The sequence below is a fragment of the Pelophylax lessonae genome (genome assembly GCF_965119305.1).
Source record: "Pelophylax lessonae genome assembly, chromosome: 6".
In the NCBI taxonomy this organism is placed as follows: Eukaryota; Metazoa; Chordata; class Amphibia; order Anura; family Ranidae; genus Pelophylax; species Pelophylax lessonae.
In genome coordinates, this window is record NC_138773.1 from 222,717,715 (window position 1) to 222,733,180 (window position 15,466).

The 15,466-nt window shown below is 39.4% G+C and overlaps 1 protein-coding gene across 1 annotated transcript in view; it reads right to left on the reverse strand.

Moving 5' to 3' along the window:
• Positions 1-5,245: 5,245 nt before the first annotated feature.
• Positions 5,246-15,466, reverse strand: part of ABCA12 (ATP binding cassette subfamily A member 12) — a 255,154-nt gene continuing 244,933 nt past the window's right edge. Inside the window, exons 57-58 of the mRNA XM_082262043.1 lie at positions 7,965-8,102; positions 5,246-5,845 (exon numbers count right to left, since the gene is read on the reverse strand). Coding sequence (XP_082118169.1) covers positions 5,753-5,845; positions 7,965-8,102 — 231 coding nt within the window. The 3' untranslated portion in view covers positions 5,246-5,752. The remainder of the gene's footprint in view (positions 5,846-7,964; positions 8,103-15,466) is intronic.

Here is a 15,466-nt window from a genome sequence, read left to right on the forward strand (position 1 = left end):
TAGACTCTATCACAACCTCTTCTTTTTAATTTAAGCACAGGTGCAAGAAGTATAAATAAATATATTCTCTAGTACCCCTGTCTTGTCTTGAAATAACATCTCCATGCTGATTTATTGCTGCTGTATTACTGAAGTTAGAAACAACACTTTCAGGACTCTCATCCCCTGTTGCTACATTCTTATCTTCCAGAATATGAATGTACACAAAATTTAAATGAATGGAAATCTATCCAAAAAACAGACATATACTGTTTACTTAGCTCTATGCTGCAGCATCTGTGTAACATTGCAGCTTTCCCATGTTGGCTCCAAGTGATTACCTCCATGGACCAGGCAATTTTCCGCTCTGTGCTGAAAGGGGGATCCCTCCGTCAATTAAGCAGATACAGTGCCTTGCGAAAGTATTCGGTCCCCTTGAACTTTTTGACCTTTTGCCACATTTCAGGCTTCAAACATAAAGATATAAAACTGTAATTTGTTTTGAAGAATCAACAACAAGTGGGACACAATCATGAAGTGGAACTAAATTTATTGGATATTTCAAACTTTGTTAACAAATAAAAAACTGAAAAATTGGGCGTGCAAAATGATTCAGCCCCTTTAGTTTCAGTGCAGCAAACTCTCTCCAGAAGTTCAGTGAGGATCTCTGAATGATCCAATGTTGACCTAAATGACTAATGATGATAAATAGAATCCACCTGTGTGTAATCAAGTCTCCGTTTAAATGCACCTGCACTGTGATAGTCTCAGAAGTCAGTTTAAAGCGCAGAGAGCATCATGAAGAACAAGAAACACACCAGGCAGGTCCGAGATACTGTTGTGGAGAAGTTTAAAGCCAGATTTGGATACAAAAAGATTTCCCAAGCTTTAAACATCCCAAGGAGCACTGTGCAAGCGATAATATTGAAATGGAAGGAGTATCAGACCACTGCAAATCTACGAAGACCTGGCCGTCCCTCTTAACTTTCAGCTCATACAAGGAGAAGACTGATCAGAGATGCAGCCAAGAGGCCCCTGATCACTCTGGATGAACTGCAGAGATCTACAGCTGAGGTGGGAGACTCTGTCCATAGGACAACAATCAGTCGTATACTGCACAAATCTGACCTTTATGGAAGAGTGGCAAGAAGAAAGCCATTTCTTAAAGATATCCATAAAAAGTGTCGTTTAAAGTTTGCCACAAGCCACCTGGGAGACACACCAAACATGTGGAAGAAGATGCTCTGGTCAGATGAAACCAAAATCAAACTTTTTGGCAACAATGCAAAACGTTATGTTTGGAGTAAAAACAACACAGCTCATCACCCTGAACACACCATCCCCACTGTCAAACATGGTGGTGGCAGCATCATGGTTTGGGCCTGCTTTTCTTTAGCAGGGACAGGGAAGATGGTTAAAATTGATGGGAAGATGGATGGAGCCAAATACAGGACCATTCTGGAAGAAAACCTGATGGAGTCTGCAAAAGACCTGAGACTGGGACGGAAATTTGTCTTCCAACAAGACAATGATCCAAAACATGAAGCAAAATCTACGATGGAATGGTTCACAAATAAACATATCCAGGTGTTAGAATGGCCAAGTCAAAGTCCAGACCGGAATCCAATCAAGAACCTGTGGAAAGAACTGAAAACTGCTGTTTACAAACGCTCTCCATCCAACCTCACTGAGCTCGAGCTGTTTTGCAAGGAGGAATGGGCAAAAATTTCAGTCTCTTGATGTGCAAAACTGATAGAGACATACCCCAAGCGACTTACAGCTGTAATCGCAGCAAAAGGTGGCGCTACAAAGTATTAACTTAAGAAGGCTGAATAATTTTGCACGCCCAATTTTTCAGTTTTTTATCTGTTAAAAAAGTTTGAAATATCCAATAAATTTCGTTCCCCTTCATGATTGTGTCCCACTTGTTGTTGATTCTTCAAAAAAAATTACATTTTTATATCTTTATGTTTAAGCCTGAAATGTGGCAAAAGGTCGAAAAGTTCAAGGGGGCCGTATACTTTCGCAAGGCACTGTAGATGGATCCCAACAACATTATGAGGATACTTCTGATTCTACTTGAAGTGACTCAGCTGATGGCAAGCAATAGCCTGTTATCAGCTGACTCTAGGTCACATGAGGACAAAAGTAAATGTGACCCAAAGTATGGCCAAAAAAAGGTTTGTTCATACTTCTCTTTTAAATATTATATATGAAAAAATCTTACAGTATACGAAACAGTTCACATGCTCAGATTTATAACAGTTAATGTTTGGCACCCATACCCGAATATACCTTATTCGTACATTTACTATTTATTTTATTTACGCATATATATATATATATATATATATATATATATATATATATATATATATATATATATATATATACACATATATATACATATACACTGTTCAGCCATAACATTAAAACCGAGTCTTTGCCTCGATGGGTCAGGGCTGTTTTGGTAAGACCTACTCAATATTAGGTGGTTAATCGTAATGGTATGGCTGGTATGTGTGTGTATATATGTGTATTTATATATATATAAATATATATATACATATATACAGTGTATGTATATATATATATATATATATATATATAAATATATATATATACAGTGTATGTATGTATGTATATAAATATAGTGTATATATATATATATATATATATATATATATATATATATATATATATATATATATATATATATATATACACACAGTATATGTATATTTATATAAAACTCTTCTAATTTACTTGTTGCTAGTTATGTGTCAGAATGCAATGATCAAATCTACAAAACGAAAAGAGAACAACCAGGTAACAGAAAACATTTATTGTAAACATTCTGCTTTTTAAAAAATAAATTTTGTTTTAAAACAATAACAATGGCACTGTTAACATAATTTATAAATAAGTATGCCTGTCTTGAAAATATTTGTTGCTGCTCACATTTTAAGTCCTTGTGTCACTGCATTTGCCATTTTAATCAATGGCCTTTAAGAATAAATATTGGAAAAAAAGACATTGAATAAGTTAATTTTAATGAAAATTTTTCAGTTTTATTTTAAATTTTACTAAATATATTACAAAGCAAATCTGAAATGAAATAGAGTATGTTAAGTAGTGAATTTTCTGCAAAATTAAGTGTTTTTTTTTTTTTTTCTTCCTGGCATTATTTTGATGCCATTAAACAAGATCATGTAACAAGTTTAAACAAATTAGTTTAGTGGTAGTGATAGCAGAATCAAATCATAGAAATGTAATAACACGTGTATTTTCTTCATTTTTTTACAGTATAATCATCCTAAATGTGCACAAAAATTGCATTCATAATGCTAAACACCAGCACAATTTTTTTTTTTGGTACAATCATTAAATAGAAAATGACTGAAATTGAAAGACCAGTAACAAGGTATACCTTTACAAATATGTGATGCATGCTATGGGGTATACTATTAAGACAACAAGAAATCTTTGGTAGTAGAACATGATTATATCTTTTTGGTTTTTAGCTGCATTTATTTTCTTTATCTTAAAATGTTAAAATGTTTTTTACAAAAATGCTGGGGTACCCATTAGGGCACATCATTGTGCTCCAGCATTGTTAATGCATAACTTTTGCAGGGCTACTCAAGGCACATGGATAAAACATGCAGTTCACAAAAGGGTATATTAAGCCTTAATAGAGTGTTAACTCTTGTCATGTTACCATTTTTTCCTGAGACAGATAATTGCAGACCAAAGAATCATATTTGTGCAGCATTCTTCACATTTTCTCTCTCAGCAGTGGGACTTTCATAGGAGTTCAGTGCAAATCAATAAGCAGCCGAGACCCAACATACAACATGAGCCCAAGTGCAGCACATAGACATGCCTGGTTAATGCCTGGGTAATGCTGTTCAGTTCGTTCTTCAGCACTCTGGGGTAGTTATGTGTCGAACAGAAATTGGTGCCCTGATAATTCACCACTTATGTAAGAAGGGTTTCTAGGACTAAATTAGAGATATCATATTTATACCTTAACTATTCTTCTAGTAGGTCTGACATTGAGCACAGCTGTATCTGATAACAACTGCAGCACGTGTGAGCTCTTGTGAGTTGTTCATCCTTAATCAGCCCCAAGTCAAGATAAGAGCAAATGGGGATGCTGCTAATTTATTTTAAGTAGCCAGACCTTATTATTATACTACAATTGGAAAAAGTGCAAATACATAAACAGCTGTGGACTTTCTATGCAGTGACAATTTTTAAAGTGAAACTGTAGGCAAAATGGTGTATATGATGCAGTCTGTCAATATTTACTAGTGACATAGTTTTATTACTTGTTGAACCTGCCAGTAAGTTTGTTGTTTTTAAACTTCGCTTAACAGACCAAGCTGTCCAGAAAAAGTAGAGGGTTGAGACAAACCATTTAACACCAACAGATGCGTTTTTATTCATGTAAAGCCTTTACTTTAAAAGGAAAAAGTTTTTTGGTTTAATGGCTTTACCTCTTGGCACTGGCCACGTGCAAATATGCAGCCCCCTCAGCGGGAGGGTCTTGGTACATAGCAGCTGAATATTTGCATGCATTGGTGCAAATACAGCTGTGCCGAGAGCGCGCAGCCAGCACAGTTACCGGCGGCTAACGGAAAGCTCCTGATCTCTGCTTGCGACCTGGAGCTTTCTGATGATGTGAACGCCGTGCCAGCCAATCACGGTAGTCACATGACCATTAACCATGCCCTGCCTCCGGGCATCCTAGGCCCCTTAAAGGGCCAGGAGGCTCCAGCTCCAAAAGTTAAAAAGTGTTAGCTGAAGTCATTCTTTAATTTGTTAGTCAAGCATATAGAGCCATCTAAATTCACTAGTCCATCTAACACTACCCTCTCTCCAGGTTGGCAGTTCTGCTGTTTTATAGTGGGTACATGTTTTTTCACAGATGAAGTGGACCAGTGAGTGTAGCTCACTCTAAGTCAGGAAGTGTGTTACTGGCAGGATCACCAGGTGAAAATAAAGGGAAAAAAAAGCCTAATATATAAAAACCAATGCAGTCAGGACTGGTAATTTGCATTATACTAACTGATTTTAGGTTTAGATATGCTTAAAGTCCAGTCCAACAGCCTAAGTGCATATATTTGTGTAAAAAAAAAAAAGAAAAAGGCATTCATTCATTCATACAGTCCAGATAAAGGTTCAAAAATTTTAAAGACTTGGCCAAATTCATTTTTTTATTCTAGCAAACATTAGAAAAAATGTAAACAATGATATCTTCTTTTGCTTGCAGCAATGAAGAGTCTGTTAAATAAATATTCTATTAATGGACTTTACCTTTCTCATTGTCTTGGTTTTTTCAGTATCTTTAAATGTACATTTTTTTATCACTGAACAGCGAGACAGAATTTAAGAGCCAATATATGTTCAGTGTCACCTTATATATCTGGCTCTGAGTTCATCAATAAAAGATTCATCTGTTTCTATAAATTGCATTTTCTTTCTGTTTAGAAATGTCATGACTGTCAGTCTGAATATGGCACTATCATGGAATCAATTACTACATTTCAGTAAGGCAGTTTTATCAAAATGATCAGAGACTTACAATGCCTACATAAAAAAATACACATATTGATGTTTGTTGTTAGAAGAATGTGATGGTCATGATTAATCGCATTTAGGTTTGTCTCCTTGGGTGACTTTGTCTTCATGAAGTGCCTTATTCCTAATTCTTTTTCTGCTAAAATCCCCTGAGAGGTTTTTGAGGAACATTCAGTCTGTAGAATCTTTATGCAACCACCACCTGCAAGTCCTGACTGCTACCACTGCTGAAACTGGAATTATCAGGGGTTGCCTGGGTCTGAGCAAAGTTGATGAAAACCTAGAATGAAATAAAAGGGCATATTAGAGGAAAATAGTATTACAGCACGTTCAAATTCATGGGGCACTAACCCAAAGCAACCAATCACATTTGCTGTATCATACTGTACTTTGCATAGTGTTTTTGTATATAACACAAAGTCTCTCCTAGGGGCTTAGTCATATTTAATTGTTGGAAACAGAAAAGCAGTAACATGAAGAATAATCTTTTTATAGCCCTACATGAAAGGTCCTCAGTTTCCCCCGGAAATCTTTATGTACCTTTCTAAAAGACTCACAAAAGTTTTGGAGCAAATTTTATTTTTTATATGCTGACTTTTATGAAATGTATATACAGTAACAAAGTGCACACATAACACTGCTGTCAAAGAGCATCATGGAAAATGTAAAGAGAGAGGAAAAAGGAGAATCTGCTTGTTTTTAGCAACTTCTCTCTAGTTGGAGCCATACTGAGTAGTAGGAAAGAAAATAGGAGGGGAAATGAGCTGTCTCTGCCTCATTCAAATGTCAGTAATCAAAGCTTCAGCTATTGAGGTCTGTAAACTCAAGGCAAAACAGTTCAGATAATCCCAGTAAACATGTAAAAAGGAGCATAAAGCTGTAACTGATGGCTGGAAAAAGGCACATTTGTTTTTTCCATATGTAATCTTTCATATTTGGCCAACTACATAAAACGTAATTTCTATTAAATATATATATATATATATATATATTTAGTTATAATTTATTTTTTTTTTTTAATCCTAAATGCAGTAAATAAGGAAAATCTAGACAACACCACATTCCCTTTGAGGAGGCCAGAGGAAAGCCCTAAATAAACTTGCTTTTAGCTATATATACTTTATGTCCAATGGTACCTTGATCATGGTGTGTCACCCCTAAATGTATGCACCTAAAAGCGGACTTTGGTATATTTATTTTGCTTTTTTCTGGACCAAAGCTGCTAGAGTTGTAAGACATTAAACTCTGGATGAATGTCTTCATTTTAATTACTTCCTCTCACCTGCCAATAGGGCTGAGTGACATAAAATATAACAGACCTGCTGTCACCTTACTTTACCAAACGACATCATCATTTGACCAGTTGACGAGTAGGAAATATGTTCTATACAAAAAACTATCTGTGCTGCTTACTTTCTGCAAACCAACAAAAATAACAGACAAGAGCAGCTCCCACTTTCTTGTAATTCCCACAGCAATGAAATAGTAATAATTAAGTGCGGCACTCTAAGGCCCCGTTCACATTGCAGCGACCCGACTTTGCCGGGCGACCTCATAGGTCGCGGCGCGCTGCTCGCCCCGCGACCTCGGAGCGGCAGGCACGGACTTCATAACATTGAAGTCTATGCAGGTCGCTCCGGGTCGCCCCAAAGAAGCTCCGGACCCTTTTTCTAAGTCGGAGCGACTTGTGTCGCTCCTATTAGAACGGGTCCACAGCTTCTCTATGGAAGGCGACCAGTGTGAACGGGGGCTCAAAGGTTCTAATAAATAATCCATCACAAGATACCACTACTTTTGTGTATGACTATGAAAATAAAACATCAGATCAAATTATAAATAAGTATAACACCATATGTAGAAGATAAATGTAAAATAAATTTGCAATCAAATAAGTGAAAATCAAAGTGAAAAAATTGTGATAATCGAAAATCACAATGGCAGTACTTATTCCCGTTCTAAATTGTATGAGATTTCCCAGAGTGACCTGCTTTTTGGTGTGAGGTCACTGCGGGAAATCTAACACAGTTTATAGTGTGAATAAGCAATGTGATTGGGATTTTTGATTATCACTAATTTTCACAATGATTTTCACTTATTGGATTGCACATTATTTTTCGATTTATCTTTTACATATGTATTTATATTTATACTTATTTATAATCTGATCTGATTTTTTATTTTTATTTTTATAGTCATGCACAAAGGTAGTGGTATTTAGTGATTGATGTGTGATTTATTAGAACTTTTGGGAGTTCTGCACTTTATTTATTATTATGTGTAGGAAATATGAGCAAATATTTTTAATTTCTGCATAATTTTAGCAAAATGCCTGTCGCCATGCAAGTTAGGAGATAAACACATATATATAAACAAGCATTAGAAGATATTTTTCAGTGTACCTCATCCAGAGTTGTCTGACTGACGGAAAAGTGAATGATGTTCAAGTCTGTTTTATTAGACTCAAGAAGGTCAAATATACTAGCGACCCCTCCTGCGGACATAGGGACATGGTACTCCGCCATGGTGAAGTGGTGATCCTATTTAAAAAAAATAGAATTTTCTTTTTAAATGCATGCATATACACATACAAGTACCTTTTAAAATACATTCAGAATCTTCAAAAAGTCACAAATGGAACTCTAAGAATGATTTTTCAAGGAAACTTATGAAAAAGATTTTACCTGAGACAGGACTACCTTATGCTTTAGGAAGACGATACCATGAAAGTAGTGGAGGACACATAGAAGCCATTGTTTTCATACATTGTACTAATGATGGCCAAAAAGCCTCAAACAGCTATATGCAGTTTGGAATAAAAAGCTCTATAATGTTATATATACTGTATACCCCAGTGTTTCTGGATGTGCATTTTGCTGTTGGGACATAAAGGAATCTAGGAAGGAATAAAGGCTCTATTGTCCTAATTTGAGGAATAATACTCAAATTTCTGGGATTCGTGATGGAATAAGACATGTGAATACCTTCTGTGTTAAGGCTTTACTTTGCTATGCACTGATTTGGTTGGAGGGCTTATTTTTGCCTAATTTAGTCCCTTTTCACCGTAATGTGTACCTACCATCTAACAGAATTTTGATGACCCAGAAACTGTTGTACTGTATCTGAATACTTTATATGGTGTATTGCACATGGCGATGTGCATCAAATTGTAATGAATGCCAAGCTTATTTATTACAAATTTTAAAATGCTAAGTGCAGAGTGCAGTACCTATAGTGACTCTAAGGCTCTGTTCACACCTGGGTGATTTGAATCGCGAGCGGAATCTCTACAATTCCAAATCGTGGCAAATCACAGGATGCGTGCATGATGCCATTCGTTTTAAATAGTACACAAATCGTGCAGGGATTTTGCTGCAATTGTCATATGATAAATTGTGCTGCAATTGCAGCAAATCGCAACGAGTGATGGTTGTTGCTCAAAAAAGGAGCAGGAGCTCCTTTTGGGCGACAGCATCACGATTTGCAGCGACTTTTCGAATGACAATTGCGGCAAAATCATAGTGCGATTGGAGTGCCATTAAGAAGTAATGGCATCGCACACGTGTCCCACGATATGGAATTGTGGGCAGAATCACAGCGATTCGAATGACCCAGGTGTGAACAGAGTCTAAACATACATCTTGTTTTGGCTTCAAAAACTTAAATTCTGGTTGTTATGGGTCACTTAACTTTGCTTCTTACACAATTTAAAAATAAAAAAAATTATATCTGAGAGCTAAATTTCTAGGTAACGCATTCTCTGCATTCTCTAGAACAGGGTTCTCCAAACTTTCTAAACAAAGGGCCAGTTTACTGTCCATCAGACAGTAGGGGGGGGGGGGGGGGAGCAGGCTTACCCCAGGGTGAACAATGCCACATCTATGATATTTGGGAGAGTAATACTATACCATAAGTAAAAGCCATTTTAATGGCTTCATTCATACACAGGAGATGCTATTTGCACTGTAGAAATTATATATTGTAAGTGTATCTCAAGTGAAAACTTTTTTTTTTTCAGTTTTGGATAGAGTTAAAAATGGTTAGCAAGCCTGTCAAGTTTTTATTGCTGTCCCTCTCCATGGCAGAAAGAAGGCAGATTCACCCCCTGTATCAGTCTCATCTAACCAGGGCTGAAAGTGAGGGCAAATCTACTGGAAGAACAAGAATAGAAGGGAATTAATCCATTTGGGACACTTGTTCTGGTGATAATTGCTAAGGCAATTCACAGAGGCGCACTGATCAGATTCAGTACATCTGTGCAGAGGGCTGGGTTTACCTGCTCAGGAGGTACAGGTAGTCTTTACTAATCTTTGAGGGAATGATGCAAGGCTCACAACACAGTCTGCCTGTGTTCTGAGCAATGCATCTGTCCCACAATCATAGGTGTGCACAGCCTATTGCATTAGGGTGTGCACCCCAAAGCTCAAACACACATGCTTTTCTCTGCAGCCTCAATTCACTGGACAGTGAATGAATGGGAAGTGCTCTGTGCTGAGCAGCTAATTGTTCATTCACAAACTGATGCATACTTACAGTCTACTATGCTTCAGTTATGATTGAACACAGTGAGTAGGGGCTCTTTCACACGGGCGGTCCGATCAGATCCGCCTGTCAGTTTTTTAGGCGGATCTGATCGGATGCCCCATTCAGCCCTATGGAGCAGCGGATGTCAGCGGTGACATGTCCGCTGACACCCGCTGCCATCCGCATCCGATCCTGACTGGGAAATCCGGACGGATGGAAACCCTATTTTCCATCCGTCCTGGGGATCGGATCGGATGGGATCGGATGAGAGGGACAGTCGGTCCGCTCTCATCCGATTCCCCATAGAGAGCAGCGGGGGCTATGACACCTCCCTCTCCGCACTGCAAGCGGAGACGGAGCTGTCATCCTCTGGCTCAGCGGGGATCGCGGATCGATCCCCGCTGAGCAGCACGGATCCACCTACGGAGGCGGACCGTGTGAAAGAGCCCTAAGTGTGTTCACTGGGTTTATTTAGAAAAGGAAGGGGCAGGTAACCGGTAAATGACATTATGATTAGTCTCTTTCTCCGCTCTTCATCCTAAAACATTGGGTAGGTGGGAGGAGAGAAGAGGAGGGAAGGCAGCAGCACTTCAGTGGGGGGGGGGGACACAACATGGGGGGGGAAGCCCAGGCAGTAGGGGAATTGGCACCACACACAGTGATTAGGGTGTGCCCAGGCACACCTGGCACACCCCCTACACACGCCTATTTCCCCAATGATGTACTAGCAGGGATGTGTATGGCCAAATGCAACTGCACAGACCACCTGTACCTCCTGCGCAAGTAAACACAGCCCTCTGCACAGGTGTACAGATTAGTGCAACCATGCAAATGAGGCCTAAGTCCCCGGTCACATCAGTACAACTTCAGGTACGACATGTGATTTACAAATTGTACCTGACGTAGAATCGAATGTGTTTCTATGGCAGTGTCTTAATAGATACGATTTCAAGCAGTGTCATTTAAATGTAGTTAATGTATCACTTTTTAGAACTTCAGCACAATTTCACTGCCTTAGACTATAAATGTAAATCGTGCTGCAAATTGTATCTGTATCTATATCACCACTACCTGAGCCTGAAAGAAGTTAAATATTAACCCGGTGCTAGTTAAACTTTTCTTCACAACATCACTGTTCCTCCCTGTGACATAGACACCCCCTCTCACTGAAGTAGCACTGAAGTCGTGGATTCGCCTTACTTTTTACAATAAATACTCCTCTCACTTCCCCTTATGCCCGAAGGACAGAAAAGGAAGGTAAATCTCCTAAGGGCTCTTTCACACGGGCGTTCCGATCAGATCCGCCTGTCAGTTGATCGGATGCCCCATTCAGCCCTATGGAGCAGCGGATGTCAGCGGAGACATGTCCGCTGACACCTGCTGCCATCCGTATCCGATCCTGTCCATGAAATCCGGACGGATGGAAACCCTATTTTTCCATCCGTTCAGGGATCGGATCGGATGAGAGCGGACAAGTGGGATGAGATTGGTTAATCTCCTAAATTGGCAAAAAAATAAACACCACCTGACAAGTTATTTTCACCTTTGTCTACTCTATCCAAAATTCCACCCTAAAAGAAGTTTTGGCTTACCCACTTGCCGACCAGTCACTGGGACTGTACTGCGGCAAAGTGGCTCGATTCCGTACAGCGACGTAGACCTACGTTGCTGGACTCCTCCCCTTCTGGGCGGCGCTTGCGCGCCGCCGGAGGCTCGCTCCTGCTGTTTTCAGTCACAGCGACAGTCGGGCCAGGGGAGGAGCGGCGGTAATTACCGCTGCTCTTCCCCGATAGTTGGGGATTTGAGTCTGGAGATCCGCCCGCTTGTGTAAACAAAGCAGGCGGATCTCCTAAGTGACAAACAGTGACAGATTGCAGGGTTCAGCATAGCTGAACATGCGATCTGTCCCTGTGTCACTCAGTCACCTCCCCCCACACACGTTAGTAAGCACCAGGCATACATTAGCCCCTCCCTCTCCAATAAAATTAACCCCTTCACTGCCAGTGTCATTTTTACAGTAACAGTGCATATTTATAGCACTGATTACTGTAGAAATGTCACTGGTACCCCCAAAAGTGTCAAAAATGTCAGTCAAGGGTCCGATCTGTCCGCCGCAATGTCGCAGTCCCGCAAAAAAAATCGTAGATCGCCACCATTACTCGTTAAAAAAAAAAAACACCAAAAATGACAGAAATCTTTCCCTTAGTTAGTAAACGCAATAACTTTTGCGCAAACCAATCAAAATACGCTTATTGTGATTTTTTATTTTACCAAACATAGGTAGCAGAAAACAAATTGGCCTAAAATTTAAAAAAAATTTGATTTTTACATTTTTTTGGGGGGGAATTTCATATAAAAAATTTGAAAAATATTGTTATTTTTTCAAAATTTACGCTCTTTTTTTTGTTTATAGCGCAAAAAGTAAAAATCGCACAGGTGATCAAATACCACCAAAAGAAAGCTCTGTTTGTGGAAAAAAAAAGGACATTTCGTTTGGGTACAGCGTCGCACGACCGTGCAATTGTCAGTTAAAGTCGCACAGTGCCGAATCGCAAAAAGTGGCCTGGACATAAGACAGCAAAATCCTCCGATGGTGAAGTGGTTAAAAAGATTTTAATTGTTGCTTGGGGCTGCAGATCGCTGTATTTAAATCCTACAGTTGTCATTCTGTTATTTTTTTCTTTCTGTTTTTTTTTGTTTTCTTTTTTGTTTTGTTTTTTACAGTCTGCAGACACGAATGATAATAAGCCTTGTGCTAAAAGTGCATTTATCCTTTTAAAACAATACACTCCCAAAACACAGTAAATTTCAGCTTGAATAGCTAAAGAAATGTAATTTTTCTCTGTTTCAACATCAAATCGCATACGCTATCCCCTCACAGTCCAGTGCTTTATACACAGTGGATCATCATCTGTTCAAACATGTTGTTTACACTGCAGAAGAGAATCATTTTCCTTAAAGCAAATAATAATCTTTTGTTCTGAATAAACCTTTTGCATTGCAGCAGAATTTAACTTTTTTTTTTTTTTTTTCCTCAAAAAAAAAAAAGTGAGAGCTAGGGACAGATATAGGGCCATTGATTCAAGACAAAAAATAATGTTTAAAGGAATTATTGTGAGGCATCATTGTTGAAGATTTTCCTAACTCCTATTTTCTTCCTATTCAGAAACATTTTACCTGTCTGCGGTCCATTATTCAGGACACTAAGGTAGGGCAAATGAAATTGCATCAGGAGTTAGTAATTAAGTGATCAGCATTGTTTCATCCAATACTGGAAAACCTGTCCAGAATTATTAAGATGTATTGCAGCACACAGTTTTTCTTTCTACTCTTTCAGTGAGAAGGCACGGCTCTAGGCGATGTCAAAGTAGGATATTTGTTTTGGCAGCGATTGCTGGGAGAGCATCGTTATGAGAACAAGCTCAGGGAGAAGTGCTTTGACTGCTCCAACAACCTACCACTTTTCACCTGTTTTCAAACTATAACTCTCATTATCCTCTAGTCATATGGGAATCATGTGAGCTGTAAATAACTATTATTAGAAGTCCTTAGAAAATCCCTTACATATCCCTTTCAAGTAGGGGTGGTTAGAAGTTGTTTAAACTATAATTATATGCTATGTTTCAAGCTGTTTGTGAAACACAGAGGCTAACATTTAATGAAAAATGCATGCTGTTTCCTATCCATTAGAGTGCCTAATCATGGCCAGAGTATTGTAACATTATTTTACAATCTCCCATGAGGATATTAACTCAGTGGGGTTGATTTACTAAACCAGGAGAGTGCAAAATCCGGTGCAGCTCTGCAAAGAAACCAAAAAGCTTCTAACTTCAGCTTGTTCAATTAAGCTTTGACAAAAAACCTGGAAGCTATTTGGTTTCTATGCAGAGCTGCACCAGATTTTGCACTCTTCAGATCCTTTCACACGAACGATCCGATCAGATCCGCCTATCAGTTTTTTAGGCGGATCGGATCCTCCATGCATCCCTATGGAGCAGCGGATATCAGCAGAGAGATGTCCGCTGACACCCGCTGCCATCCGCATCCGATCCGTCCGTGAAATCCGGTGGTTGGAAACCCTATTTTCCATCCATCCAGGGGATCGGATCAGATGAGAGCGGACAGGCGGTCCGCTTTCATCCGATTCCCCATAAAGAGCAGCGGGGCTCTGACACCTCCCTCTCCGCACAAAGTGCGGAGACGGAGCTGTCATCCGCCGGCTCAGCGGGGATCAATCCCCGCTGAGCTGAGAACGGATCGCAGCATGCAGCGGACCATGTGAAAGAAGCCTTCAGGTCTAGTATATCAACCCCACTGCACTAAGGTTACTTTCACACTGTTCTGTGGCAAAATATGCATATAAATTTTTTTGCCAAAATTCCCTTTAATTTCAATGAGAAGCTGCATGTTTGGTGCGATTTCCAAAAATGCACCAAAGATGCAGCATGCAGAAGTTTTCAAAACGCACTGAAACTGTAAGACAGTGGTGTAAAAAGTCCCATAGGATTTAAAGGGAAACGTTTTTCTTGCAAGGAAAAAACACAGGAAAAATTATCAGTGTGAAAGGGGCCTTATAGCTGGAGATTTACTAAAACTGGAGAGTGCAAAATCTGGTGCAGCTCCGCACAGAAGCCAATCAGCTTCCGGGTTTGAGACTAGGTTAATACTGAATGCGGGTTTGAAATTTTGCGTGTTCAGCTGAACTCGCACAATTTCAAATCAGCATTTTAGTCCGACTTCAGGGGGCGATGTGAGAGACATCTGTGTAGTGCAGGAACTAGTTCTGGGAATCTGTGTGGCGCCGCAATGTCGGTGTCGCACCGATTTGAACGGTGCCGCTGCCGGCGATTTGGCATGCGATTTGGCATGTCAAATCACCCTGATGTGAACGGGGGCTTAGTGTAGGTTCACACTGAGGGCGGGTTTGAAATTGTGTGAGTTCAGCTGAACTCGCACAATTTCAAACCGCCATTTTCAGTCTGACTTCAGGGGGGCGATTTGACAGAATCTGTAAGAGTTCCTGCATAGATGTCTATTGAAATCGCCCCCTGAAGTCAGCAAAAGTAGTGCAGAAACTATTTTTGGTAATTGGTGCGGCGCCCCATGTCAATTCGGCCCAATGTTAACGTGGGCCTATATTTAGTGATGTTGCAGTTGCATAAGCTGAAGTTAGAAGCTGATTAACTACCATGTGCAGCTGCACTAGATTCTGAGTGCTCCAATTTTTGTAAAACTCCCCCATAGTCTGCAGAAAATATTTTTAAACTGTGTCACCATACACAATGATAGATAACAAAACGTACTCAGACTCTCCCTTAAAGGGATCACCTTTTTTAAAGAGCACTGGTATGCTTTACTCTAGGTAAAAACCAGGGGCAGC